We start from the raw sequence: 27,961 nt of genomic DNA, 5'->3' as shown, positions 1-27,961 counted from the left end.
GGGATCTCACAGGTCTTTTCCAACACCCCTTTTTCTATGACTCCCCTTCCCAATGGGATCGCGATCACAGCTAGACGTGGCATCTCAGGGAAGGGTGAGGACAGTGGGGACACGGAGCACAGCTGAGGTGTCTTCTGCCTTATGGTGGGAGGTGGAGCAGCAGGATGGGACAGGGAAGGAGCAATGTGGGACAGGACGGGGCCTGCATGTCTCCACGCACCCAACGAGCAGCATTCCGGCAGCACCGCGCCCCAGGATCCCATCCCAGCCACCCAGCAGGGACTGCAGCCAGCAGAATGGGAAGGGCAACAAAGGCCCACGGGACTCAAAGGGCTGCAGAGGCAGAGAAGTGAAGGAGCTGCTCATGGGGAGGCGTGTGGGGCCAAGGCCTGCCCTGATGTACAACTCACAGCAATTACAGCTCTGGGGGGGCTGTCAGCCCCTGGTGGGAAATGATGGGGAGAGCAAAGCATGGCCCCACGAGGGGCAGCCCCAGCCCAGCTTCTGGGAAGAGTCCTGGCTTTAAAAAGCACCACACATCCAATACAGCTTTACTGACAAGCTGCTGCCTTGAGCCCTTCACTATGTGAGCCTTCTGATATGAGATGCAAAAGCCAGGAAGGCCTCTGCAGGCAGCTCTGCCAGCAGCATGGTTATAAACTGCACCAAGGATGGACGGGTGGCTCCCACCCCGAGGGCTGGGGAAGAGTGCTGTCCCACAAAGGAGGAGGCAGGAAATGCTGTGAGAAAGCTTTTATTTTAAATAACCTCAAAAAAATAGAGTTGCAAGGACCTAAAGTGTCGCTGGAGCATGATGCTGGGTGGAAGGAAGGGAGCGGGGCTGAGTGCTGGAGGGGGCAATGCCCACTCCCTGCCTGGGGATGGAGCCAGGGACTCCATCCCAGGATGCCACCACCATTCGCGTGGTCGTGCCACCAGCTGGGCACTTTGCTAATGGAAAACATCCTTACCCAGCACGCAGGTCCAGCAGGACCATCCCGGTGTGCCCTCATGGCTGCTCCAAGCCCTGGAGCCGAGCAGCTCTGGTTATTGCCTGCTCCATTCCTGCCCATTGAGGCCACCAGACCCTCTGTCCCAGGCCACGTCCATTTGGGTGTTGGGACATCTCCTGGAATGGAGACCCCACCTCCGTGCTGGGCAGCCGATGCGGTGCTTGCTCACGGCACAGCAAGAAGTGTTCCCCAATGCCACACTCTGAGATATGCCCCAAAACACAGGGGAGGTGGCGGCAGGCAGAGCGCACCCAGGATTGCACTGAACCGGGCACTGCTAACAGCGTCCCGTGTGTCCTCAGCGAAGGTCTTTGCATGGCAGCAAGGAGGCTCTGCAGCTGAGCAAAGCGAGACAGGGCTGTGCTGCTTGGGCTGGGGCTGGCTGCACAGCTCACAGCACGAGGGCAGCAATGGCAAGCCAGCCTCTCTGGGCACAGCAGGCAAGATTTGTTTCCCCTTTTATGCGAAGCATGTTTTCCAAGTGGGAACAGCTTCCAGGCCTGCAGTTCCCATCCCTAAAGCTCTGCCCCACAGCCCTGCCCCAGCCAGACAGCTCCACACTGCTTGCCCGAGAGCACAAGCACAGCTGTGGGCAGTGCAGACACCACTGCCCGGCACTCCTGGTTATCTATGCAGAAGTAAGGTGAGTACCAGAAAGAGGTGCTAGTCAGAAAGGTTATCCACAGAGCAAGTACAGAAGCAGAAGCTACATTCCCCATCCCCACCCCCCATATACACCCTGTATTACCCCTCCCGGCTCAGAGGAGATGCTAAGCTGCGATCCTCAAGGGTCCTCGAGGCAGAAGGGACCCATCACTGCCCTTCTGAAGCTCGCTCGTCCCCCAGCAAAGCTGCTCCTCCTCGGCCCATGCTGGTGGGCAGCCAACAGCGGGGCACAGCTCTCCATCCCTCAGACATTTTGTGGAGGGTCATCAGTCTGGATGATTAGGACGGAGGGCTCTGGCAGAAGCTCCAAGCCCACCAAGGCCCCTCTCCACCCCACGCCAGGTCTGCATGTTGCAGGACTGCAGCGCTCAGCCTGGAGCCAGGCCCCAGCAGACATGCCTCTGCCCGGCCTCCTGCATGGCAGAAGCGATCCTTAAGTCAGCATGCAGGATCCCGAGCTCCTCCCCATTCCTCACAATCCAACTCTTCACAGGCAGGTGCTGGCAGAAGCGCTGTAGACCCATGATCCAGCGCCTGCTGCTCCTCAGCTCCACCTGCCTTACAAATTTGGTATGTTCATAACACAGAAAGCTCACACGTTGTGTCCGAGTCCATTCACTGCCTCACGACCAACCTGCTGCATCTCGCACCCCACCTCCAGGGTGCTTCACTCACAAATGTCCTGTTCCCAAGAACCACCACAGTCCTCTTGAGCCCCTCCAGGCTCCAACTCGCAGCCACTCGCAGCCTTCCCTGCCTCAGACTCTTACAGGTCCACATTTGGTCAGCAGTTGGCTCTTGGTGTGAGCTCTCACCTAGCCAAGTTTGGTGTCCCTACTGCAAGAATGACAAGGTACAGTCCCTCGCGTGGATGGGCTCGTTGGCAGCTGGCATGTTACAAGCAGCTGGGGCACGGCGAGGTTTTCTCTTCGCTGTGTGCTCTCTCAGGCACTCTCAGGACTCTCTTGTCCTCAAAGCTTCTGCTGCAGCCACTGTACTTGCACCAGATCTCAGCACGGCAGTCATGCTGGGGCTTCAGCAGCAGCTGCCTCTGGGTCACACAGTCGGCACAGCAGCACTGTGGCTGCAGGCTGGGCTTCCCACCCAGCCCTTCCCCACCCTCGGAGCACTTGCAGGGGCACTGCCCCGCGGGTGCCTCCGGCGGGTGCTGCGAGCCAGACACTAGGTGCTGCTCTTCCTGCATCAGCTGCAGAAGGATGTCTGCAGCCCCAGATGGGCTCTCTGCTCTGTTCGGGCCAGGCGGTGCTCCTGGCCGTAGCTCTTCCCGTGGCAGTGATCCCTGCACAGCTCCACGGGAGCAGGGAGGCAGCAGTGTGCCAGGCGGTGCAGGGCCCTTCCCCAGGGCAGCATTGGCATCTGTCTCCTCGCGGTGCGCTGGGCAGGTCCCCTCGCAGCAGGACGGTGGCACACCACCGGTGTGCGTCCGGCGGTGCCGGAGGAGGTGAGCCTTCTGGCTAAAGCCCTTCCCGCACTCAGCACAATGGAAGGGCCGCTCCCCGGTGTGGGTCCTCTGATGTACAGCCAGGTTCACCTTCTGTCGGAAGCGCTTGCCGCACTCAGCGCAGGCGTGCGGCCGCTCGCCAGCGTGGCCCTGCCGGTGCAATTGCAGCTCGCCATGCTCCTCAAAGGCCTCCCCGCAGAGTGAGCAGGGGTACGGGCTGCCGGGGTGGCTCTGCAGGCTGGGCGGTGTCTGGCCGGGGCCCGGCTCACTCTGGGGCTGCTCCACCACGTGCACGCGCTGATGGACCCGGAGGGAGAGCTTGCTCTTGAAGCGCTTGGGGCACTCTAGACAAGTGAAGGGTTGCCTGCCCGAGTGGGTCTTCTGGTGGGCGATGAGGTTGGGCTTCTGGGCGAAGCGCTTGCCGCACTGGGTGCAGGCGAAGGGCCGCTCCCCGGTGTGCGTGCGGTAATGTGTCACCAGGTTGCCCTTCTGGTTGAAGCGGCGGCCGCAGACGCCACAGGTGAAGGGCCGCTCACCGGTGTGGATGCGCTGGTGAGTCACCAGGTTGGTCTTCAGGCTGAACCTCTTCCCGCAGACGTCACAGCGGTAAGGACCCCGGCCCCGGTGGTTCTGGCGGTGCTTTAACAAGCGATCATACTGCACAAAGCTTCTCCCGCACTCGGGGCACAGCCAGGCTCTCCCCTCCATGTCCTTCTCCTGGGGAGATTTGGTGGACAGCTCATCTCCAGAGCTCTTGTCATGCTCAGGGCACTGGTAGGACTTCTGCCCCACGTGAGTCTTCTGGTGAGCAACCAGGGAGATCCACAGGCCAAAGCTGTTGCCACACTGATTGCAGATGAAGGGCTTCTCCGCTCCAGGGGTGGGCGGTGTGGGGGCAGTGCCATCCCCAAGGACAGGCTGCACCCCCAGGTGCCCCAGGAGGTGTGGGCCGGGGCTGAAGCCTGCAGTGCAGCCAGCAGGAGCCTCAGCAGCGGGGCCGTGCTGTGGCCGGAGCAGAGTCACCTTGGGGCAAAACCCTTCTCCACACTGCACGCAGGGGAAGGCCTGCTCCCCCAGCGGGGCCTGTTGCGCGGGCAGCAGCTGCTCCTTTGAGGGAAAACCCTTCTCCGTGCACGAGTATAGCTCTTGGCCTTCAGGGATCTTCTGAACAGGCAGCGGTGGCATGGAGCTGAAAGGAGCCTCTTGCTCCAGGCTGCCTGGCTGCAGCAGTGTAGGCGCAGCCCCAAAGGGCAGGGTGGGAGCCGGAGCCCGTCCTGGGCACCTCCGCTGGCGTGGTGCATGTGTCTTCTGGTGGGCTTTAAGGGACACTTTGTCCTTGAAGCACTTCTGGCACTGCCCGCAGGGGTAGGGGCGGACATCAGTGTGGGTGCTCTGGTGTGTCACGAGGTTGGTTTTCTGGGTGAAGCGCTTGCCGCACTGGGTGCAGGCAAAGGGGCGCTCCCCGGTGTGCACACGGTAGTGTGTCACCAGGTTGGTCTTCTGGTTGAAGCTCCTGCCACACAGGAAGCAGGTGAAGGGCCGCTCGCCTGTGTGGATGCGCCGGTGCGTGATGAGGTTGGGCTTCTGTCGGAAGCTCTTCCCACACTCGGGGCACACAAAAGGGGTGTCATCCTGGTAGCTCCGCTGCGTAGCCCGCAGCTTCGGTTTGCCAGAGCCACCGTCCTCCTGCTCCCCCCCAGCCAGTGCCTTCTCATTGGCGGCGTGGATGCGCTGGTGGGCCAGGAGGTTGGCCTTCTGGCTGAAGCTCTTGCCACACTGCGTGCAGGGGAAGGGGCGTTCCCCAGTATGCACACGGCGGTGGGTCAGCAGGTTGGGGCGCTGGCTGAAGCTCTTCCCGCAGTCCCCGCACCTGTATGGTTTCTCCCCGGTGTGGATCCTCTCGTGAGTGATGAGGCTCTGCTTCTGACGGAAGCCCTTCCCACACTGGGCACAGCGGAAGGGGCCGTTGCCAAGCTGGGGCACCCAGCAGCCCACCCTGGAGGGCAGCGGGCTGAGGCCGGCTGCGCCATCCCGCTCCGTGCCTGCCCGCTCAGGTGCGCGCTGCCCGCCATGGAACCAGCGGCCAGAGCTGCTGGCACCAGTGGGGTACAGCTCCAAAGAGCCTGCAGCAACCCCGGGCTTCTCATCAGGCTGCTCCACCTTGTTCGTTCGGACAGGCTCAACTAGATGTCAAAAAGATTCAGAGTGTAAACATCAGCGTCTTTCACTCGGTTTAAAGCACCCTAATTAACCAGGGGGTTTAGGACCCTCTCCAGAGCCCTATTCCCCCATGGCTTGGTGAGTGCAACGTTGGCAGACAGCAGTAATAGCAAAATAAAATAAAATAAATCCCATTAAATGGCCTCAAATGGCTGCAAGCAGCTCTCCAACAAGACCATCATCCCCTGCCAAGGCCAATTTCCAGCAGCCCCAGTGAGGACACGTGCAACACCTACCTGCACAGGGGCTCACGAGGATCTTGCTGTCCTCCTGCATCTGCTGGCCTTCAGGGAACGGCTCCTCCAACTGTTTAATACCGAACAAGCCACCGGGCTTGAAAAATCTGTAGCCTGGTTGAAGGGATAAGAGCTGGTCACCATGAACTGTCACACTGCAAAACACGCATTCGGCATACACATCATTATGCTGGAGATGCCTGCATTAATTCACAAATAAGCTAAAATTAACTAAGCCTCAGGGCATCGCTTTCATCTATTTTAAGCTCCTACTGCCTGAAGCATAATTAAAGATAAAAAGAAACACAAGCTCCATGCTCCCTCCTCCTGGCAACGTGTGCTCCAGTGAAAGGTGAGAGAGAACACCATTCCTTGGAAAACAATGTTCTTTCCAAAGTCTTTCACAAACTCGCCCAAATATCCTTAGATCTTACCTGGCGCTTTTATGACAGGATTTCAAAGGCTACCACAAAAATGCAATTAATTACAACACGAACCTCCCAAACAGAAGAAAAGGCTGCATCTGTACAAGAGGAGCCCTGCTGCCAGGCAGAGCGGCTGCAGCGCAGGCGGGGGGTTTCCTCCCTGGGTGCCACACTTGCACACATTTATGTACAGTTTCTACTCCCCCCCCTCTGCTCCTTCCAGCCCTGCTGCAGCCCCTCCAAGGACTGCACTCCAGGGAATGCAGAAATGCAGCAACAAACCCACTCCCTTGTGGGTGAGCCCCCAACCAGCCCTGAGCCCTCACCTGTGCAGGGGTCAGAGGGGATCTCTGCACCCGCAGAACCCAGCTCATGTCCAGCCCTGGGCACCTCGTTCAGCCTGGGGTAAGGCAGCAGGTTCAGGATGTGGGCAGGCTGCTCCAGGAGAGAGGAGAGGCGTTTCAGCAGCTGGCCATCGCTTTTCTGGTTTGGTTCGGTTTGGTTTTCTCTGTTCTCTGGGTTTTCACCACACACAGAAGTGCTTGGCAGCATCATGGCACCCTGAGCGCTTCCTTGGCCTTTCCCTCGTGCAGGAGCCGGGTGCTAGGAGGTGTCACAGGGACCCTGTGATATTTCCCACTGTGCCCCTGACTTGTTTCAGCACAACACAGCTGCCTCAGCTTCCCTATCAGCAGAGCATTGCCCAGCAGGCTCCCTCAAGAGGAGCTTGCTCTGGGCCGATGCCCCGTGCCCACCACCCTCCTGACCCACCTGGGTGATCCACCCAGGCTGCCTGCGGCTGTGACCGCTGAGCCTCACTTCCCAACCAAGCCAGGGTCAGGACCAGAGGAGGAGACCTCTGTAGGAGCCCAAAGCAGCCCTCCTGCAGAGCTCAGCACCCATCCCACCCACCTTCCCTCCCCAGGACTCCTCTCTTCCTCCCTCAGAGCTCTGCTGCAGTTTGGCAGGAACACAAGGAGAACAGATGGCACAAGGCACTGAGACCAGCCAGCACTTCGATGACTGTCACAACTTCAAGAAGTGACAATTTAAAAGGAAAAGTCTTGCACGGGACAAGCGGCGCTTCCTTGGGTTACAGCATTTCTAAACGACAAGAAAAGCAAGAAACCACCAGGGGGGTTTCCAGACCCTGGGAAACCACCAAAAAGCCACCACCACGGAAGCGCTGCAGCACAAAAGAGGATACGCAGCTCAGCTCCCCCCCACAGCGCGCTGCAAGAGGCCCTCGGGGATGGAGCACAGCCCGCCACCGCCCCGCCGTACCTGGGGAGCCCCCCCCGCAGACATGGTTCCCCCAGGGCCCAGCTGGCACGCGGGGGGGACGCAAGCTCTTGGAGTGACGCGGGGCGGCGACTGTCCTCTCCTTCCACCTTCCAGTGCCGGTTTGGAGCTTCCCCAACTTCCTCCAAATGGCTGCGGGTCCCTGCGGGAGCAGAGCAGTGTGAGCGCAGCGCGCGGCGGGGAGCGGCTGGGCGGGCGCCCGGACCCTCCTCCTCCTCCGAGCTCTCCGAGGGGAAAGGAAGGAGCCAGCGGCGGGGTCTGGCCTGAGTTCAGATCCTCTGTTTACAGTGCAGCCTCCTGCAGCCCCTGGTGCTGCTGGGATTTGTAGGCGCAGGGAGGCCCCGCGCTGCTGCCTGCAGGGAGGGGAAGGCCGCAGCTCCACGGCCCCACGGAACGCGGCCGTGCCCGGCCACGCTCGCCCTGCCCAGAGCCTGGCACCATCGCCACGCGCCCCGGCTGCAAGGGATGCCCAGCTGCGAGCCAAGCGGCCTTCACTCCATGTCGATGCTGGTTTCAGGGAGGCCTCAGACAGAAAAAAAAACATCTGCTTTTGCTGAAGGGCCGCAGGACTCGCTGCTTCCTCCAGCGGCAGCACAACACTGCGCAGCCCCTGAGGACACTGACAGCCACTGCGCTCCCACAGTCCAGCACCACTTTACAACGACTCCAGGGTTCACACATGTCCCAGCCCTGACCCGGCCTGCACAGGACACTCGATTCAAAAGTGATGCTGCTGATTACGGAGCACGATGGCACCAAGAAACCGCTGCAATCTCACAGCCTGTGAACTTCACATTTCCAAGCAGCTGCCCAGCACACCGCAGCTTCCCCACACAGTGCCCAGGGCTGGAGCAGAACACCATCGGATGTTCAGTACTTCCTGGGCCCCACATCTGTGCTGCCTGTGCCCTACAGATGTCACATGGTGAGAAACCCGAGTCCTTGTGAGGCTTTGTGTGAAAACACCATGTTGTGAGCAAACAAGAGCATGACTGGAAACAGTGCAAGGTGGGTGTGTGACTCTTCCTGCTCAATCATTAGAGCAATCTTGCCCAGCTCTGCATGACCACAATTACTACAAGGAAGTACACTCTCTTGAGCCTCAGCCACGTTGCAGATGCCTTGATAAGCACCCAGCACTAATTAGGAGGGCTATTTAGGGCAATCTGCTGCTGAGAGCACTAGTGGCTCAGTGTGAAAGGCTGGGCTGTGAGCTGCTGTATGCAGTTTGCTGTAACTAACGGCTCTGGGTCCTTGAGTGCATCTGACTGCGCCATTCAGCTAAGAGCCCAGAAACTCTCTATCTTGTGGGCGTTGCCAGCCAGATGTTGTGGCACAACGATACTCTTAGCAACATCCATCAGGTATCAACCACCACAAGGGGACCAGCCCAGCAGAGGTGTGACGGGGGTAGGGGCTGGGATCGCCTTGTTCAGGACTGTTTTGTGGGGCTTCAAGGTCTCTTGACGAGCATGTAGGTACCCAGGTGGATGTGTCTGCCTCTCAAAATTAGAATGGACAGCTTCTTAAACTCGAAGCCTATTGATCTCTCGAAGTCTCTATGCCTCGCACCAGGCCTACCTCTGCATCTACAGGCCTCTGGGTGCCTTGGCTGGACTCTGGCCTCTCTCTGGGCCTCCAGGCCTCCATACCGTCCTCTTGGTTTCACACCCTGGACCCCCCCGGCCTCCCCACGTGCTCTCAGCCCTCTCGGCCTCGACATCTCCCTCGGGTCTTCAGGCTTTGATGCCTTCTGGCCGCCTTCCTTCCCTCCCCTCACTCTTCACTCCTCCCGGCCCGCTCTCCACGTTGCTTGTAGCCGTCTCAGCCTCGGTGCAGATGGCGCGGTCGGTTCTGAACGCGGTAGCAGCCGGTTCCCGATGGCCCCGCGGCCGCTGCCCACGTTGTGGGGCATCACACGGGGGCGAACGGGGGGAGCGGCGGCATCGGGCCGGGCGGGGCCTCACACCGACGTGCGGCCACAGCGGGACGGACACCGCCCCCCCCGCCCCTCCCGGCCCCGGCCGCCGCCCCGGCCCCTCCCGCTCTCCTCGCCGCCTCCCCCCCGTCCCGCCCCCCCGCCCCGTGCCCGGCCGGGCCCCGTTGCTGCCATGGCGGCCTCCCCCCCCCCCGGCCCCGGGGCCGCCTCCCCGGGGGAACTCACGGCCGCCGGCGTCCCGCGACGCAATGACGTTGACGCGGCGATGACGTCAGCACGCCGGCGACGTCGGGAGGAGCGCGCGCGACTGAGAAGGGGGCGGGGCGGGGAAAGGAAGAGTCGCGCGCGGCTCTCTGTAGTCTCGCGAGATCACCCCGACCCGCACTTCCGGATCAGCGCGTGTCCCGCGGCGGCACCCGTAGGCCTGGGGGGGGTGGGGCGGAAGTAGCGCGCGGCACCATAGAGACTGCAGAGCGCCGCCAGAGCGACCGGAAGTGGTACCATAGAGTACCGGAAGAACAAGATTCCTTGTTCTTACCATCTGTTACCCGACCTCTGATTGGCTCCAGTCCCGTCCCATAAGAGCTGGAGGGCATTGTGGCACGTACCGACACTCACCAGTCAGAGCCTCGTTAACATCTACCTGCGTTATAACTCTTGTTCCCCTTTCAGCCCCCATCACCCATCTGACGGGGTTGTGGCCTTGTACTGTGGGTGCCCCATCCCTGCAGGCATTAAATGGAACGAGGAGGCTGTGGGTGCCCCATCCCTGCAGGCATTAAATGGAACAAGGAGGCTGTGGGTGCCCCATCCCTGCAGCCATTCAAGGCCAGGCTGGATGTGGCTCTGGGCAGCCTGGGCTGTGGTTGTGACCCTGCACACAGCAGGGGGTTGGGATGGATGAGCACTGTGGGCCTGTGCAATGCAGGCCGTGCTGTGATTCTGCTGGAAGGAAGCACTGCTGGCTCAGAGACAAACTCAGCCCTTTCAGGCCAGAAAAACTCCAAGGAAAGCAGCCAAATGCAGAGAAAAGCTGTAAAGCGTGGGTAGCTGGGCTCGGGTGAACCTAATGAGGTTCAACACGGCAAAGTGCAAGGTTTGGCACTTGGGCCGGAAGAACCCCAGGCACCTGTACAGGCTGGGAGGAGTTGTCCTTGAGAGCAGCTCGGCTGAGAAGGACCTGGGGGTCCTAATGGACGAGAGACTCAACATGAGCCAGCAGTGCGCTCTGGCAGCCCGGAAAGCAAATGGGATCCTGGGCTCCATCAGGAGAGGGGTGGTCAGCAGGGATAGGGAGGTGATCGTCCCTCTCTACTCTGCTCTTGTGAGGCCCCATCTGGAGTACTGTGTCCAGGTGTGGAGCCCTAAGTACAAAAAAGATATGGAGATTTTGGAAAGGGTCCAGAGGAGGGCCACAAAGATGATCAGGGGGCTGGAGCACCTCCCCTATGAGGACAGGCTGAGGGAGTTGGGTTTGTTCAGCCTGGAGAAGAGAAGGTTGCGGGGTGACCTCATTGAAGCCTTTCAATACCTGAAGGGAACTTACTCCCAGGAGGGGAGTAAACTCTTCGAAAGGGCTGATAATAGCAGGACTAGGGGAATGGTTTTAAGTTGAAGGAGGGAAGATTTAGGTTGGATGTTAGGGGAAAGTTCTTTACTAGAAGAGTGGTTAGGTCCTGGAACAGGCTGCCCAGTGAGGTTGTGGATGCCCCATCCTTGGAGGTGTTCAAGGCCAGGTTGGACGGGGCCCTGGGCAACCTGATCTAGTAAAGGTGTATGTTTGGTGGCCCTGCCAGGCAGGGGGGTCAGAACTACATGATCCTTGAGGTCCCTTCCAACCCGGGTCATTCTGTGATTCTGTGTGCTTGGAATGGCAGAACCCAGAAAGCTCCCCAAAGTGCCAGCTCTGTGCACTGCTGCTTGTGGGGTTCCTGAGGGTGGGGGATGTTGTTTGCAGTCCCATCTCCACCGTGGGGCTCAGGCCCCCATCAGCCCCAGAGCCATCGCTGCGCTGCTGCCTTAGGACAGATCTCTGCTCTGTCTTTGCCCCCCTTCACCTCTCCCCACCGGGCTTTGATGTGCTGGGGACGGAGCTGACGATGGGGTCAAGGCTGCCGCCATCCATCCCCGCGCGCCTCTGGCCACAGCCGCAGCCCCTCCTCTGCGGGGGCTGAGCGGGGCCGTCCGGTGGGCGGAAAGGGGCAGTTCCCAGGAAATCGGTTAATGAGAGACCAAAATCAACAAGCGGTGGTGGGCAGGAGGCTGGCCGGGCCGCACGGCGGGGATGAAGCTGCTGCTGGGCATCGCCGTGGCCGTGCTGGCGTTGGCAGACGCCGGGCAGAGCCCGCTGCAACGGCGCGTGGTGAAGGATGTGCTGGACTACTTCCACAGCCGCAGCAACGTCCAGCTGCTCTTTAGGGAGCAGTCAGTAGAAGGGGCCGTCGAGAGAGTGAGTGCCGGGGGGGGTATGGGGACCCCCGTCCTGCTCCAGGGGGGCTGTGGAATTGTGTGAGGTGAGGGGCGAGCTGTCACCGAATGAGGGGGACGGTGGGTGGCATGGTGTCACTGCTGGGGATGTAGAGCTCCACGGCGGTGCCTGCTGGCACGGCACGGGGCTCAGCTACTCATTAACCATACTGTGAGCAGGACTGAACAGTGGCCGGTGTCCTGCCGTCCCCTGGCAGGACACAGCATCCCATTCCTGTCCCCTCCCTGGCAGGGAGCTGGGCACTGTAGGATGGGTTTATACTGAGGGTTGGGAGCCTCAGTGCAGTGCCTGGAGTTACTTTTTGGGGCTGGGGTCACTTTTTGGGGGCTGGGGTCCCTCCATTCCTACTCCTGGTCCTGCTGACACTCTGGGGCCCCCAGCCCACCTCCCCCCACACCTCTCATGGGACATTTCCCCTGCACCAGGTGGACTCATCGGGGACGTACGTCCAGCTGCGCCTTAACCTTGCACAGACGGCATGCAAGAAGCAGACACAGAGGAGACAGAACTGCAGGATCATAGAGAGCAAGGTGAGGTGGGGGCTGCACCCCCTGAGCCAGCACCCCACCCCCAGACACAGGGACAGGGTGGTCCCACCCCTTCTCCCTCCCTCCTGCCCTGGTTGTCATGCACCAGTCCTCTCCAGCAGAGCTGCTGGTGCTGGGGGTGATCAGACATGGCCGTGCCCAGCTCCAGGGGCGTGGGGGACATCCCCAGGGCTGGTGGTGGGGGCCGGGTGCTGGGACTGCTTGTGATGGCCACGTTGTCTCCACAGAGGAAGCCAGCCTGCTTGGCCTGCTACAAGTTTGACAACAGCGATGTCCCCAGGGTGCTGGACAAGTACTATAACTGTGGCCCCAGCCACCACCTGGTTGTGAAGGTGAGCTGTTCTAGGGGGGGGCTCAGCCCCAAGAAGTGCTCTGGGAGCTGGCACATCCCACAGCTATACCAGCAGCCATGCTCTGCCCTGCAGGAGATCAAACACCGTGATGAGGCTGAGTGCCGGGCTGTGGAGGAGGCCGGCAAGGCGAGTGATGCCCTCTATCTGCCAGGCATGTTTGCTTTCTCCAAGGGGCTGCCAGCCTAGGTGCCCATGCACGGTAAGGCCCACCTGGGATGTTCCTCTGGGGTGAGCATGGGGAGCTGCAGGCAGCAGCCTCCTCCTGCAACCAGCCCTGAGCACCCCCCCGTCCTACACCTCTCCGCAGTACAGCAGCCACCACATCCCCATCCCAGGAGGAAGATGCTGACCTGGGGCCCCCAGCCCCCAGCTTGCTGACCCCCCAGCACTGTGCAGTGAAGGGAAGGTCATCCCGCACTGCCCCCCAGCTCCTGGCAGTGTCTGCATGCACCATTAAACCCCAGCTCTGCCTCTCGTTCTCCACTTCATTCCCACCCAGGATCACTGTGTGTGGGGCAATGGGGGTGGGCTCCACCGCCCTGCTGTGCCACCCCCAGCCCGAGCCACACTCCGCTCTGCAGGCACACTGGTGGTCTTGGGAGGAGGGATGTGGATGTGTGGGGGCCCGGCACAAAGCAGCAGAGACCTCAGGGACAGCACATTTACTGCACAGCTGCTCCCCAGCAGCAGAACCCCATGACCTCCCTCAGTCCCCACACGCAGCCCCCCAGGTCCGCACCCCTCTTTGCAGTGCAGTCAGTTCCAAAACCTGCCAGTGCTGGTCCAAGGGCGGGAGTCCATTCCCCGCATCCCAGGTCCCCATGGAGTCCTCGAGCTGGGAACACACAGGGGTCCATTCCACACACATGGGGATGGAGCAGCACGGAGCAGAGCGGCCGCCTCGGTGCCTTTGGGCTGCTCAGAAAACATAGGATCCAGGGTCGGTGCGCCCGCTCAGCGCCCGCTCAGCCTGCGCAATGGTGTCGTCGGCGCGCCGGCCCAACTCGCGGCACTCCCGCAGCGCCTCGCTGAACTGCCGGTACGCCTCCTCCACGATGGAGCTGCGGCGCAGCGGCGGTGGCTCCCAGAACCCGGCCTGCACCCAGGGCTGGGCTGTGCGCGGTGGAGCGGGGCCGGGGCTGCGGCCCAATGAGCTGTCGAGGTCACAGCACAGCTGGAAGAGCTCGCTGCCACGTCCCGACACGCGCTCGCCGTCGACGTCCCGCAGGCCGGGCAGCAGCTCGGGCAGCGCGGTGCGGTAGGCGGCGGTGGCGCAGACGGGGTTGGTGAGCTGGCCCAGTGCGTCGCGCAGCCGCAGGCTCTCCAGGCGCCGCAGGCCAGCCAGGCAGCGCAGCTGCTGCAGGCTGCTCACCTGGTTGCCCGCCAGGTTGAGGCTCTGCAGGCTCTCGCAGGAGCCCAGCGGCTCCAGGCTGGAGATGCGGTTGCGCGAGAGGTTGAGGACGGCCAACGCTTTGAGGGCGGCCAACGGGCCCAGCTGCGAGATGGCATTGCCAGACAGGTCGAGCCACTCCAGGTTGGTACAGTCGCCCAGGCAGCCCAGGTCGGTGATGCCGCGGCCGCGCAGCTTCAGCAGCAGGATGGACTCCAGGGCAAACTCCCCAGTGCTGGCCTTCAGCAGCTGCGCCGTGATCCGCGTGCCGTCGCCCTCCTCGCCCTTCTCCGTGCGTGTCTCCATGTCGGGCTGCGGGGATCTGCACCGGCACAGCCCTGCGGGGACAGCAGGGGAGGGATGCTCGGGGATGGACACACGGGGATGGACGCCAGGGGAGGGATGCTCGGGGAGGGATGCTCGGGGATGGACAGTCAGGGACAGCTGCCCCGGGAGAGGCGCTCGGGTTGCTCAGGGCTGGTCGGACCCCCGTGTGCACGCATAGAGTGCCGACCCCTATGGACTTCCCCCTCCCGGGTGCCCCGTTTCTCACCCCCCTCACCCACCGGCGGTGCCCGGCGGCCCCTCGTCTCCGCCTCCCGTTGTCATGGAGACCAGCGGGCGGAGCGAACGGCCCCGGCACCCAACGGCACTGCGCGAGCGATGGGGGGGAGGCTGACAGACAGAGGGGGGCACAGATGGGTGGGTGGGTGGGTGGATGAAGTACGTAAGGAAGGAAGGAGAGAACGGAGGAAGGGAGGGAGGGAGGGAAAATGGGTGCCTGGACAGACAGTCAGTTGGACAGATGGGTGGAGGGATGGATGGTATAGATGGGTAGATGGGATGGAGGGATGGGAGTGATAGGAGGGGGAAATGGGTGGATGGAGGGATGGATGGGACAGCGATGGAGGAAGAGACAGATGGAGGGAGAGCTCGATGAAAGGATGGATAGATGGATGGAGAAATGGGTAGAGGGTTGGGTAGGGTGGATAGATGCATGCATGCATGGATGGAAGAGGAATGAAGGGATGTGTGGACAGATGGGACAGAGGAAAGGAGGAGCAGATAGGCAGACAGGTGGGTAGGACAGAGGGTGACTGGTGTCCTGCAGCTCCCATGGCTCTCGCTGGCTGGGCACAGCACGTGGGGCAATCAGGCAGTGCTGTCGTGGTACTGGGGCTGCTCCCATGGGACTGGGCACTGGGAGGCCACAGCCCTGCAGCAGTTGGAGCTGATGTCCCCGCACTACAAGTGCGCCCACCGTCTCACCGCGATCAGAGCCCCTGGTCATGTTTTCATGTCACAGACTCGCCTTAAGTGGTGTCCCCAGTCCCCAAGCTCATCAGAGGTGATGTCCTTGGTCATGTCCCCATGCCACAGCCATGCACGTAGCCTTATTTTGATGAGTGTCCCTGGAGATATCCCTGTCCCACAGCCGTGCCCACAGTCTCACCATTGCCAGTGTCCCTGGTCACATCCCCATGCCACAGCTGCACCTGCAGACTCACTGTAACTGGGATCCTCAGTGGTGTCCCTGATGCCCAAGATCAGCGGGCACATTGCAGAGCCCCAGGAACAGTGCCTGGATCTACAGGACATCCTCCAGCCCCATCTCAGTGCAGACTCTTGAGAACACCAGGGCCAATCCCCTATGACCCCTCTGACCCCAAGCCACCACCCCAGTCCCCCATTACCAGCAGCCCTATACTGTGGCCCCTCTGCACCTCCCTTCCCCCTGGGGGCTGCACCCATCCTGGGGCCGGAAGGTGCCTGGCTGCCAAGGGAAGGGTGGCAGCAGGCACAGCCCTGGCCCCCTCCCTTCCGTGGCCACCCCTGGCATCACACTGCAATAACAGGAAACACAGCCGGGAGCACCACAGCCCTGCAGAGGAGATAAACCAGAGTCCAGCGGTTGCAGAGCTGGGCCCCCAGCCACAGCCACAGCAGGGGCTCCGTGGGTAGTGACTCATGCAGGAAAGCCTCATCCTGCACCCGGGGGCTGCGTCCTGCTCTGCCCTGTGCCAATAAAAGCCCATTTCTACGTGTGCTCCTGCACAGCTCCCGCTCGCGGTTCCACAAGTAAACAAGTACGGATTCAGCTCAGCACACCACACAACATGGGGAAAGCAGCCCTTGGGCACACAGCCACCGCTGCACCTCCAGCAGCCAGGGGGGCCTTTGGGACCCCACACAGCCCCCGGGGTCTGTCCTGGGGACACTGCATCCCACTTGTTCCACAGCACCAACATTGCTCAGCCTCTGTCCCCTGTGCCACCCCCTCCCCATGCAGCTTTCCCTCTGGCACGACGTCCCCAAGGAAAAATTGGCAAAGGGCATTTTATTGGCATTTTGGACTTGTTCCTGCCACAGTGGAGCTGGCCGCGCCTGAGCAGGGTGGGAGCAGACTGGGAGCCCACAAAAGCCACCAGCAGTGCCACAGTCAGGACACCAGAGCCGCTGAGCTGCACCCTGCATGGAGAGGGGCCACACCAGCACCAAGCCCACACCCAGCATGCACAGAAAAGGCAGCTGAGAGCATCGCTGTGTCCAGCTGGAGCTGCCACCTTCCACCGTGCCAAAGGAGCACGTTAGCTCCATCCCCACCCGTGCCACGATGCAACACAACTCCTGGGGTCCACGGTGGGCAGCAGCACCAACAGTGCCACCAGTGCCAGATCCTTCTTCCACCTGCGGTGCTGGTGCAGGACACTGAGCACGGCACCAATGGCTCAGGGGCAGAGCGTGGCAGGGGCCGGTGCCGGTGCCACCCAGTCCTGCCGTGGCGCAGGAGCAGCAGCGTGGGTGCGCTCGTGGCGCAGCAGGTGGGTTTTGCGGCTGAAGCTCTTGCCGCACTGGGTGCAGATGTACGGCCGGTGGCCGGTGTGCACGGCCTGGTGCCGCACCAGGTTGGTCTTGGAGCTGAAGCGCTTGGCACACTGGGAGCAGCCGTAGGGCCGCATGCCGGTGTGCACCGCCTGGTGCCGTGCCAGGTGGGACTTGCGGCTGAAGCCGCGGCCGCACTGCTCGCAGGTGAAAGGGCGCGCGCCGGCGTGCGCCTTGGTGTGGGCGATGAGGTTGGGCCGGGAGCTGAAGCTGCGCCCGCACTGCAGGCAGGCGAAGGGCCGCTCACCTGTGTGCACGCGCAGGTGCCGCAGCAGGTGCTGGTTGTGGGCGAAGCCGCGGCCGCAGTCAGGGCAGGCGAAGGGCCGCTCGCCCGTGTGCGTGCGCTGGTGCGTGGCCAGGTTGGGCTTGTGGCTGAAGGTCTTGTCGCAGTGCGGGCAGGCGTACGGCTTCAGCCCCATGTGCCCACGCAGGTGCGCCGTCAGGTGCCGCTTGTCGCTGAAGCCGCGGCCGCACTCTGCGCAGGCGAAGGGCCGCCCCTCCACGTGCAGCCGGCGGTGCGATGTCAGGTTCTTCTTCCAGCTGAAGCTCTTCCCGCACTCGGGGCAGGGGAAGGGCTTCTCATCAGCAGGCGGCTCAGCCTCGTTGGGTGGCTCAGCGTGCAGGCGTTGGTGCCGCAGCAGGTGCTGCTTGTGGGCAAAGCCGCGGCCGCAGAGCGTGCAGGCAAAGGGCCGCTCGCCCGTGTGGGTGCGCAGGTGCCGCACCAGGTGCGTCTTCTTGCGGAAGCGCCGCCCGCACTCGGAGCAGGGGAATGGCCGCTCGCCCGTGTGCGTCTTCTGGTGCGAGCGCAGGTGGATCTTCTGCCGGAAGCGGCGGCCGCACTGCGCGCAGGGGTAGGGCCGCTCGCCCGTGTGCACCCGCAGGTGCCGCGTCAGGTGCGCCTTCTTGCCAAAGCCCTTCCCGCACTGCGCGCAGGCGAAGGGCCGCGGCGGGGCCGGGGCCTGGGGCACACACTGCCCGCACTGCGCCGCGCAGCAGCAGTGTTGGCAGGTGCCGGCTGGGCCCTCGCCCAGCAGCGGCCATGCAAAGGTGGGCAGCGTGCCGTAGCCCAGCTCCCCCGGCTCCTCAGGCAGCTCCGGCTCCTCCATTGGTTCTGTCTTGCAGGCGCTGCCTGGGGGCTGCCCCGCCAGCAGGGCCTCAGCACCCAGCCCAGCCGCCCATTCCTCATCCTCGTCCTCCACCTTCACCTTCCGAACCAGCCAGTCCTCTGTGGGCACAGAGCACTGCCGGTGTGTCCCACACCAAGGAAAGGCGGCCCTGCCGCAGGTGCCCAGTGACCATCACCATGACTGGCACATAAACCAGGGTTTGCTGTGCCAACACAGCCCCTCACCTGAGCAGCCGAGCTCCGGCCCCTGCGCGGCACCCGCGGAACCACCGCCATCAGCATCGTCCTCCGTCAGCACCTCCTCCTTGGGCACCAGCAGCCTCGCTGTGCGGATACACAGTAAGCTGGGTGCTGGGTGCTGCCCCGGCCCCACGCAGACCACAGACTGCAATGAGGGGTGGGCGCTTGCCCATAGCCCCAGCACCCACCTGAGCCGGCGCAGCCCGGTGCCTCGCCATCCTCCAGCTGTGCCCCGGCACACAACTCCTCCGCCTGTGGCAGCGGCTCCGGTTTGGCGATGGGGATGCCTGCACACGACGGGTCTGAGCTGAGCCATGGGAAACCAGCGGGACCCGCACCGGGAGGGCACCGGGCTGGGAGCTGTCACCCCACTGAGCTGCCAGCCGTGGGGCACGGGAGCACAACCCACAGCGGCAGCACAGCCTTACCCAGGGCCAGCAGGGCGTCGAAGTTCTCCCTCATGGTGCTGCTGTTGGCTTCACAGAAGGGGGGGCTGCACGGGGAAGGGGGGGGGACCACGATGACAGGAAACACACAGCTCAGGACCCCCCAACCCGGAGCTTGGACCCCACCAGCCGCCCGCCGCCCCCCTCTGCCCCGTCACCCCACGTCCAGCACACCCCCGCTGTCCCTCCCGCCCCCCGCAGCCCCCAGCCTCCCCCTCCCCACGCTCCCGGCTCTCCCTATTGTTCCCAGTCTCGGCCGCCACCCCCCATCCGCGTCTCACCGCAGTCCCGGGGCGGATCTCGCCCCTCCGCCGCTCCTACCGCCGCCGCCGCCGCCGTGGGGCCCGGCCCCGCTCCCCGCCGCCCGCAGCGCTCCGCCGCCCGCTGCCCCCCCCGCCCAACCGGGACCGACCGCCGCCGCCGGGACCGCGCCGGACCCCGCGCAGCGCCCACGGGGCTCCAACGCCGCCGCCTCCGCCCGGCCCTGCGCGGCCCCGCAGCAGGAAGCGGCTGCGGCACTACAGCTCCCGGCGGCCGCAGCGCAGCGACGTGCGGGGCGGGACGGGACGGGCTGAGCGCTCCGCCCCGAGCCGAACCGAGCCGAGCCGCGCTGTGCCGAGCCGAGCTGCGAAGTGCTGTGCCGTGCCAAGCTGAGCCGCGCTGAGCCGAACCGTGATGTACTGAGCCGTGCTGAGCCAAGCTGTGCCGTGCCAAGCTGTGCAGAGCTGCCCTGTGCCAAGCCATGCCACGCTGTGCCAAGCCGTGCTATGCTATCCCATGCCGTGTCAAGGCAGTGCTGCCCTGTGCCACGCGCAGCCATGCCAAGCCTTGCCAAACCAGGCTGTTTTGTGCTGCATTGTGCCATATTGAGCCGTGCCGTGCTGTGTCCCTGGAGAGCAAGGCAGCCCAGACTGGGTACAGCACGCAGAGCTGGCAACAGGGACACAGCGTGTGGATGGGGAAATGGGCTCAGAGACAAGGGCACAGTGGTCTGGGAGCTCTGGACATGCAATTGGGTAGAGGGACTTGGACAGGAAGGAAGCTGTGTGGACACAGGAACACAAATATGGGGTTCATAGACAGGGATGGGGCTGATGTGGGGCAGGGAGCAGGCAGCACAGAGCTGGGGGTGGGGTACCCCTGGGACAGGGCTGTGTGTGTAGGGACATGGAGGTACTCGGGGCTGCCAGGGCTACTCCAGGTGACCCCAACTTGTGGGGCTGCTTTTGGTGGGTCTGAGGATTAAGTTCCCCCTGCACTGGACAGTATCCCCGCACACATTCCTGGTGGGGATGAGTGGGACCAGGATGTGGGGATTAGGAGCATCCTGTCTGGGATGAGAGGGACACAGCAGGAGCACCAATCCAGAGCACTGTGCCCTGGAAACGGCGCTCAGCTTCCCAGGGGCTGCGTGGTGTCCTGCTGGCAAACAGCTGGGACCAGTCAGCAGTCCTACAGCTGGCCCAAGTCGGACAGAACCACCCCATAAAAAGCCACTCCTAGGGATGGCCTTGGGGCTCGGAGAGGTCTGGAGACAGAGGACAGAGCGCTGTGGGTCTGTCTGGCCTCAGGTGAGGGGCTGGGAGTGGGGACATCGGGCACTGCACCCCCTGAGCTCCAGCCCTGACATGGTCCCACCGGGCAGGGGGTCTCCCAAGGGCAAAGCTATGGGCATTGGGACCACATCCCCATCCCTGCCGTGCCCACCCCAGTGTGCGCCCTGAGCTGGGGACACCCAGAGCTGCAGAGGCCCCAAGAAGGTTCCCTGCATGACACGGAGGTGTGGGGCTGGGGCTGACAGTGGGGCTGTCCCTGGGTGCTGTGGATTCTCTATTAACACTGCCACCAAATCTTCTCTGGAGGTTGGGAAGTGGTCAGCGATGGTGAGGACGGTGCAGCGGCAGTGGAATGGGTCCCCCATGGGTGTGGGCATCATGGCCATGGTGCTGCTCTGGGTGGTGACTGAGGCTGACAGAGGGTGAGTAATGCAGCCCTGCGGGTCCCCACACCAGGATGGGTGCACCGAGGGTCCTGGTGACACTGGTTGGGTGGTGGGTGTCACTGCAGGAGGTGGTGTGAGCAGACAGAGCAGGTGACAGAGGAGGAGGTGATGGTGCCCCGGCGTGAGGACGCGGTGCCGTGCCCCAGCATGTACCAGTACATCCTGGCAGGTTGGCGCATTGACCTCAACCGCATGCGCCAGGTGTACGGTGGGGAGCGCGGCATGCCCCCAACCAGCACCCATCCTGGGCCTGCCATGTGCTACATCTACAGGTGAGTGCAAAGGGTGACATCAGTGGGTGGGGGGCATGTGCAGCCCTCCGCCTGATGCTGAGGCCATGCCTGCTCTGCAGACCCCCGGAGACGCAGCTGGTGGTGAGGAACCGCACGGTGAGTGCCTGCTGTGCCGGCTGGAGTGGGGCACACTGCACAGAAGGTAAGGGCTGGGGGATGCGGTGACACTGTGGTGATGCAGCCCCACTGTGGTGGGGCTGGGGAGCACCACAGCACTGAGCTGCATCCCTGTCCCGCAGCAGAGGGCTCTCTGGGACAATGCCACACCGGCTGGCAGTGCCAGGACGCGCTGGGTGCCCACAACCTGTCTGCCATGAGCATGGCCGAGTGCTGCCGCCAGCCCTGGGGGCACAGCTGGAGGAACAGCTCCTCTGCGCTCTGCTTCAGCTGCAGCCGGCAGCCCCTCACCAGTGGGTGCAGGGCATGGGGTGGGGGGTGTCATTGGGTGCCCGCTGAGCAGCACTCACCTCCCGCTGCAGGTGATGTACCCCTGCCCACGGCACTGCGGGGTCCTGCCACCCGGCACCGCGGTCCCACCGCCAGCTGCATCTCATGGGCCGGATCCCGGTACCGCAGCTTCGATGGGCGGCACTTTGGCTTCCAGGGCGAGTGTGCCTACAGCCTGGCCACCTCCACCGACGGCACCTGGGCTGTCAGCATCACCACAGGCAGCCCACCGGTACCCACCACCCCCGAGGGGATGAGGATGTGCCGGGGTGGCTGGGTTACCCCATGGATCATTGCTCTGGGGCTTTCAGGGCTGTCCCCACAGTGCGTCTGCTCACCCAGTCCCCGCTCAATGCCACTGTCCCACAGGTGCTGCACATGACGTTGGGGCTGGACACAGTGGTGGCATGGGGACGCAACGTCTCTGTGAATGGCGTGGCAGTGCCCGAGGGGCGGCCGCAGCTGCTCAGTGGTGAGGGCTGAGGGCTCTGGGGTGGCTGTGTGCTCCCATCCCCACGTGCCATCGCTGCTGGGGACCCGGTGGTTCACCACACGGGGTGGCACAAGGAGACAGCGCCAGCCTCAGCCCCCACCATTCCCCTCCCCATCTCTGTGCTCTGCTGAGTGCCCTGGTTGTGCCTCTGCAGGGATCAGTGTCACCTGGCTCGGGGACTTTGTGGCTGTGGAGAGTGGGCTGGGAGTCCGCCTCAAGTTGGACGGGCGCGGGACGATCTACGTGATGGTCAGCACGGAGCTGTGGGGCGGCACACAGGGGCTCTGTGGCCCCTACAATGATGACCCGACTGGTAACAAGCCGTGTGTCACTGCACCACTGTTGGCTGACGGGGGACACGGGGTGGCTGCGCTGAGGGTACGTGCCATGTTCCCAATCCCACCTTGCCCGCAGATGACTTCCTACGGGCTGAAGGGGACGTTGCTCCGTTGGCTGCCAGCTTTGGGAACTCCTGGAGGATCCCGGGTGCTGACCCTGAGGTATGGGGCCAGGCAGAGCACAGACAGGGCTGAGATGGGGACCATCCCAGCGCCCTGTGGGACTCCCTTGGGGATGTGTTCCCACCTCGCTCCCAGCACAGCCCTACAGCAGTTGGGTGTCTCTGATCTGATCCCATCCTGGCACAGGTCTCCTGCAGTGATGCCGTGGAGCCCGGCCCCAGCTGCGCCATGGGCAGCACAGCACAGCAGGCAGCCGAGGCCATGTGTGGGGTGCTGCTCACTGACCCCTTCCGCCAGTGCCACGGAGCGGTGAGTCCTGCAGCTCTGTGGGTCTGGGACATGTGGACCCTCATGCCCTGATGGCCCATCCCACACCAGGTTGACCCCCGTGGCTTTTATGAGGCCTGCCTGGAGCTGCACTGCAGGGAGGGGAGCACAGGGCCCTCACCATCCCCTGCTGTCTGTGACACATTGGCTGCCTACGTGCGGGACTGTGCCCAGCGGAAAGCCTACATTGAGTGGCGCCGGCCGGGCCTCTGTGGTATGGGCTGTGGGGCTGGGCTGCCTCCCACCCCATTGGGGCTCCATCCCCAGTGGCTCACATGGGAACCCCCAGTGGGTTGTATGTGCATCCCTATGGGGTGTGTGCACACCTAAGGGCTCTTGAGCTCATTCCAGTGGCTCTTGTGGGTACACCAGCAGCTCCTGTGTGTGCCCCAATGGCTTTTACATATACCCTAATTGCTTTTGCATGCGCCCAATGGCTTGTGTGTGCACCCCAGAGGCTCACCAATGGCACTTGTGTGCACTCCAGTGGATTGTGGTGGGACATGGGGGGATGTGCTGGGATGGGGGTGGTGGGATGCATCTGACTGGAAGTGGTGGGGAGGATCTGGGTTATGGGGGAATGAATGTGGTGGGATGTGATGGCACAGATTTGGGATGTGATGGGATGGAATGCTGTTGGGTGGATGTGGCTGGATAACATGGGATGGATGTGGTGGGGTATAGTGGGATAGAGGGGGAGAGATTTTGGATGTTTAGGATGGGCCCAAAGGGATTTGTTGGGACGGACTTGGGACATGGTGGGATGGATGTGGTGGGATGCAACGGGACACAGTGGGTCGTGGTGGGATGGATGCAATGGAACATGGCGGGATATGGTCAGAAAGGTTTGGGACGTGGTGGGATGGACACAGTGGGATGTGATGGGTCAGACTTGGGACACAGCAGGATGGAGGTGGTGGAATGCGGTGCAACACGTGGGGATGTGGTGGGACGGATGCCGTGCATCATGGTGGGATGCAGTGAGCCAGCTGCAGTGGGACACGGTGGCATCCTGTGTGCCGTGCTGAGGCGCAGCAGAGCTGAGCCCTGGCACCCTGCAGAGCGGCAGTGCGGCCACGGGCGGCGCTACTCGGACTGCGTGTCCTCCTGCCCCGCCAGCTGCGTGGCTGCAGGCGCTGCCGAGGAGGGGCACTGCCGGGACGACTGCGCCAGCGGCTGTGAGTGCACCCCGGGGCTCGTCCTGGACGGGGGGAACTGCGTCCCACCGAGCGCCTGCCCCTGCCTGCACCGCGGCCGTGTGTACGCCCCGGGGCAGAGCATCCGCCAGCACTGCAACCGGTGGTGAGCGCTGGGGAGGGAGGGGAGAGCACTGCGGCAGCAGAGACCCCCGTGTTGGACCTGAGCACCCCCTGCACTGTCCCTGTCCCCACAGCACATGCCGGGGGGGCCGCTGGCTCTGCGGCCAGGACCGGTGCGCGGCGGAGTGCGCGGTGCTGGGGGATCTGCACTACATCACCTTCGACCACCGGCGCTTCTCCTTCCCTGGTGCTTGCGAGTACATCCTCGTGCAGGTATGGGGGTGCCCGGCTGGGAGCTATTGTGGGGGTACCCGGAGCTCAGGGTGCTCCCTGCCCACAGGACTTTGTGGAGGGGACGCTGCGGATCACGGCGGAGCAGAAGGCGTGTGGTGACCGCCAGCCCCTCAGCTGCCTCCGGGCGCTCTCCATCACAGTGCCGGGGGCCTCAGTCCGGCTGCACAGCACAGGTGACCCCAGTTTGGGCGAGGGTGGAGGGCACCTAACAGGGCCCACACTCCCCTTACACCCTTTCCTGCACCCCGCACAGGAGAGGTGGTGGTGGATGGGCGCGTGGTCCCGCTGCCCTTTGCCAGTGCTGCGCTGACTGTACGCCGAGCCTCCTCCTCCTTCCTGCTGCTCCAGACCTTTGGAGCCCACCTGCTGTGGGGACTGGAGACCCCCGCATCATACATCACCCTGCAGCCCGCCTTCGCCAACAAGGTGAGCCCCGCCCGGTTCCCGTTGCTCTGCCCCTTCGCTTCTCCGTGCCCCAACCCCGTCCCCGTGCCGCAGGTCCGCGGTCTTTGTGGGACCTACAACTGGGACCAGCGGGACGACTTTGCCACGCCGGCGGGCGACGTGGAAGTCGGTGTCACCGCCTTCGCCAACAAGTACCGACTGTCCGCCGAGTGCCCCGTGCTCAGCCCCGTCCCCTTCGAGCCCTGCAGCGTCTACGCCCCGCAGAGGGAACTCGCTGCTACCGCCTGTGCCATCCTGCACGGCTCGTCCTTCCAGGTGCTGAGCGGCCCCGCGGAGTGCCAGCACTGCGCTGTGCGCTGCTCTGCCCTGCACGTCCCCTCCTGTCCGCAGCCCTGCCACCACCTCGTGGACCTGGAGCCGTTCCACCAGCTCTGCCTCTACGATGTCTGTGCCTGCCCAGCTGGAAAGCACTGCCTCTGCCCTGCGCTGGCTGCCTACGCCAGGGAGTGTGCCCAGGAGGGAGCAGCCCTGAGATGGAGGAATGAGAGCTTCTGTGGTGCGGAGCCTGGGGATGGGGTGGGGATGGGGAAAGAAAGGGTCGGGACAAGTTGAATGGGATGGAATGGGATGAGATGGCCTGGATAGATGGGATTGGATGGGCTGGGGTGGGACAGAGTGGGGTGAATGGGTTCTGATGGATGGGACAGGGTAGGTGGGATGGGATGGGATGGGATGAAATGCAGTGAGTTAGGATAATGTTGGACAAAATTGATGAGATGGGGTAAGATGGATGGAATGGAATGGAATGGAATGGAATGGAATGGAATGGAATGGAATGGAATGGATGGGACAGGATGATGTGGGACTGATGGAATAGGGCAGCACTAGATGTGTGGGATTGGATGGGATGGGGTGGGATGACACAGGATGGATAAAATAGGATTATGCAGGATGAGAATAAGGAGGGGAATGGAATAGATGGAACATAATGGGGCAGGATAAGATGTGTCAAAATGGATGGGATAGGGTGTGACAGGTGAGGTGGGGTGAGATGGACCAGAATACTGAAGGATGGGATAAGACAGAATGAATGGGGTGGGATGAGACAGGATGGAATTGATGAGATAGATAGGATGGGATGGGTTGGGATGGGGTGGAATAGGTGAGATGGATAGGATGGATGGAACAGGATAAAACAGGATGGGATAGGTGAAGTTGGGATGGAATAGATTAAATGAGATGGGTGGGACAGGATGGATAGGATGAGATGAGATGGAATGGCTGTGATGGGAGGAGTGGGGCAGGAGGGGATGGAACAGGATGGATGGGATGGGATGGGAGGGATGGGCTGAGGGGCATGGGACAGAACAGGATGGATGTAATGGATAGGAACAGGCAATGGGATGCAGGGCTGTGCAGGGCTGTGCAGGGTGACTGCTGTTGGTCCCTGCACTGTGTCCATCCCTGCAGGCACTCAGTGCAGTGGGGGTCAGGTGTACCAGGAGTGCAGCAGCCCCTGTGGCAGAACCTGCGCTGACCTGCGCCTGGACGTGCTCAGCTCCTGCCCTGGCCTTGACAACATCTGCATCTCTGGCTGTAACTGCCCCACGGGGCTGGTGCTGGATGATGGTGGGCAGTGTGTCCCACCAGGCATCTGTCCCTGCCAGCACGGCGGTGAGCTCTACCCAGCAGGCAGCAAGATCCGGCAGGGCTGCAATGCCTGGTGCGTGCTGTGGGGCTCCTCGTCTTGGGGCTGGTGGGGCTGGGGTCTTCCCAGCTGGACCTCCTGGACTGAGGGTGATGGGCTGCTGCGGGAGGTGGCAGTGGGGCCAGGTGGGCCAGGATGCTGCTGGAGGTGCAGGGAGGTGGCAGGAGACGCCTGATGAAATCACCCTATGGCCTGTTTGTGATGGCACTGCAGGATAGGTGGGTTTCATTGAATGTCTGTGCCACATGGCGACGGTGCTGCCTCTGAAGATGCTGTCACCATCCCTCTGGTGGGACTGGGGGCCAAGACAGTGGTGGGAACTGAGTTCTGTGGTCCAATTGCCCTCCAGGGTTTCAGGATAAGCCCATAGCTGTGGGAGGACATGGGTGCTGCTGGAGGCCCCCCACTCCTTGGGGACAGCATCTCAGGGGGTCCTAGGAGTGCTGGGGATGCATGGGGCTGGCTGGGAGGATTCCATTCATCCCATTTGTCCCACTTCATTTGTCTCATCCATCCTACCCACCCCATCCCATCTGACCCATTCCAACTGTCCCATGACATTCCATCTCATCCCACCCCAAACATCCCACTCATCACACCCACCCCACACTCCCCAAAGCTGATGCCCTGCACTGATGTGCCAGCCCTCACTGCAGCCCCCCTTATCCACCCCCAGTGTCTGCACTGCGGGCACCTGGAGCTGCACCGATGCCCCCTGCCCTGATGCTGCCTTCTGCCCTGGGGACCTGGTCTATGTTTTTGGGTCCTGCTTGCGCACCTGTGACAGCACTGAGCCCAATGGAACGTGCATGGGGATCGCTGATGGTTGCGTCTGCCCCCCAGGCACTGTCTTCCTGGTGGGTTCCCCCAGCTCTGCTGCTCCATCCTTGCCTGGGCATGTGTTTGGGATGAGGGGCTGGGGGAACCTGGGTGTTGGGGAGCTGGGTCAGGGGGCTCTGAAGCCTTAAGGAGTAGGATGGAGGGGACTTGGGCAACTGGAACACTGGGCCAGGGGCTGGAAAGCACTGAGGAGCTGAATGTAGGGCTACAGGAAGCTGAACCAGGGGGCTGTGGAGTATTGGATTGTGTAGAGTATGGGACACAGCTCTGTACGGGACAACAGACAACGGAGTACAAGTACAACGGAGCTGGGGGTGTGGAGCCTTGGGGAGCTAGGTTTAGGGGATGGGGTCATCTGGAATGTGGGATTCCTGGGGGATGGATCAGGTGGAAATGGTGCACTGGGGAGCGGGGTGTAGGGGAAGCGGGATATTGAATGTGGGGCACTGGGAGCTGGCTGTAGAGGTTCCTGGGCACTGGGATATTGGGCTGGAGAAAGGCCAGTGTGTGCTGGGAGTCGGGCAGCTTCCCAGCCCATCTGCTGGTGCCCCGACATCCCCACGCATCACCCTGGGGCTCACACGGGTCTGATGTGTGCAGGACGAGCACTGCGTGCCCCCAGAGGAGTGTCCCTGCCAGCACAACGGGCGGCTGTACCAGCCCAATGACACCATCGTCAGGGACTGCAACACCTG

The 27,961-nt window shown here is 62.7% G+C and overlaps 4 protein-coding genes across 6 annotated transcripts in view; 2 read left to right on the top strand and 2 right to left on the bottom strand.

Annotated features, from left to right (window-relative positions):
• Positions 1 to 738: 738 nt before the first annotated feature.
• LOC107308678 (uncharacterized) lies at positions 739 to 9,619 on the bottom strand. Its single transcript, XM_085540755.1, has 5 exons — positions 9,489 to 9,619; positions 7,307 to 7,466; positions 6,349 to 6,625; positions 5,598 to 5,711; positions 739 to 5,324 (listed from the first exon to the last, which is right to left on the bottom strand). The coding sequence occupies exons 2-5, from the start codon at positions 7,328 to 7,330 to the stop codon at positions 2,575 to 2,577; spliced, it is 3,165 nt and encodes a 1,054-aa protein (XP_085396881.1). The 5' UTR covers positions 7,331 to 7,466; positions 9,489 to 9,619; the 3' UTR covers positions 739 to 2,574.
• A 1,893-nt stretch (positions 9,620 to 11,512) lies between these two features.
• Positions 11,513 to 13,123, top strand: RARRES2 (retinoic acid receptor responder 2). Of its 2 annotated transcripts, none has more exons than XM_015852777.3 (5): positions 11,513 to 11,712; positions 12,177 to 12,281; positions 12,527 to 12,631; positions 12,725 to 12,851; positions 12,965 to 13,123. In XM_015852777.3, the coding sequence occupies exons 1-4, from the start codon at positions 11,548 to 11,550 to the stop codon at positions 12,836 to 12,838; spliced, it is 489 nt and encodes a 162-aa protein (XP_015708263.1). In that variant the 5' UTR covers positions 11,513 to 11,547; the 3' UTR covers positions 12,839 to 12,851; positions 12,965 to 13,123. The 2 variants fall into 2 exon arrangements, with proteins under 2 accessions (XP_015708263.1, XP_015708261.1); XM_015852775.3 differs by having other exon boundaries at positions 12,960 to 13,123.
• A 176-nt stretch (positions 13,124 to 13,299) lies between these two features.
• On the bottom strand, positions 13,300 to 19,222 carry LRRC61 (leucine rich repeat containing 61). Of its 2 annotated transcripts, XM_015852761.2 has the most exons (5): positions 19,019 to 19,222; positions 18,720 to 18,784; positions 18,480 to 18,578; positions 18,277 to 18,375; positions 13,300 to 14,380 (listed from the first exon to the last, which is right to left on the bottom strand). In XM_015852761.2, exons 2-5 carry the CDS (start codon positions 18,751 to 18,753, stop codon positions 13,572 to 13,574), a joined length of 1,041 nt encoding a protein of 346 aa, XP_015708247.2. In that variant the 5' UTR covers positions 18,754 to 18,784; positions 19,019 to 19,222; the 3' UTR covers positions 13,300 to 13,571. The 2 variants fall into 2 exon arrangements, with proteins under 2 accessions (XP_015708247.2, XP_015708246.1); XM_015852760.3 differs by lacking the exons at positions 18,277 to 18,375; positions 18,480 to 18,578; positions 18,720 to 18,784; positions 19,019 to 19,222 and adding an exon at positions 14,609 to 14,651.
• A 1,363-nt stretch (positions 19,223 to 20,585) lies between these two features.
• Positions 20,586 to 27,961, top strand: part of SSPOP (SCO-spondin) — a 35,773-nt gene continuing 28,397 nt past the window's right edge. Inside the window, exons 1-19 of the mRNA XM_085540834.1 lie at positions 20,586 to 20,715; positions 20,805 to 21,011; positions 21,092 to 21,174; positions 21,272 to 21,442; positions 21,512 to 21,711; positions 21,849 to 21,951; positions 22,127 to 22,285; positions 22,387 to 22,472; positions 22,620 to 22,742; positions 22,812 to 22,974; positions 23,822 to 24,062; positions 24,154 to 24,292; positions 24,360 to 24,486; positions 24,567 to 24,739; positions 24,812 to 25,033; positions 25,109 to 25,274; positions 26,189 to 26,441; positions 27,103 to 27,283; positions 27,867 to 27,961. Of these exons, the coding sequence (XP_085396960.1) occupies positions 20,618 to 20,715; positions 20,805 to 21,011; positions 21,092 to 21,174; positions 21,272 to 21,442; positions 21,512 to 21,711; positions 21,849 to 21,951; positions 22,127 to 22,285; positions 22,387 to 22,472; positions 22,620 to 22,742; positions 22,812 to 22,974; positions 23,822 to 24,062; positions 24,154 to 24,292; positions 24,360 to 24,486; positions 24,567 to 24,739; positions 24,812 to 25,033; positions 25,109 to 25,274; positions 26,189 to 26,441; positions 27,103 to 27,283; positions 27,867 to 27,961 (2,990 nt within the window). The 5' untranslated portion in view covers positions 20,586 to 20,617. The remainder of the gene's footprint in view (positions 20,716 to 20,804; positions 21,012 to 21,091; positions 21,175 to 21,271; positions 21,443 to 21,511; positions 21,712 to 21,848; positions 21,952 to 22,126; positions 22,286 to 22,386; positions 22,473 to 22,619; positions 22,743 to 22,811; positions 22,975 to 23,821; positions 24,063 to 24,153; positions 24,293 to 24,359; positions 24,487 to 24,566; positions 24,740 to 24,811; positions 25,034 to 25,108; positions 25,275 to 26,188; positions 26,442 to 27,102; positions 27,284 to 27,866) is intronic.

Source organism: Coturnix japonica, chromosome 2, assembly GCF_054131305.1.
Source record: "Coturnix japonica strain WE chromosome 2, WE-NBRP24, whole genome shotgun sequence".
In the NCBI taxonomy this organism is placed as follows: domain Eukaryota; kingdom Metazoa; phylum Chordata; class Aves; order Galliformes; family Phasianidae; genus Coturnix; species Coturnix japonica.
Note: the sequence above shows the minus strand (reverse complement) of the source record. Positions and strands in the feature narration are given on the sequence as shown.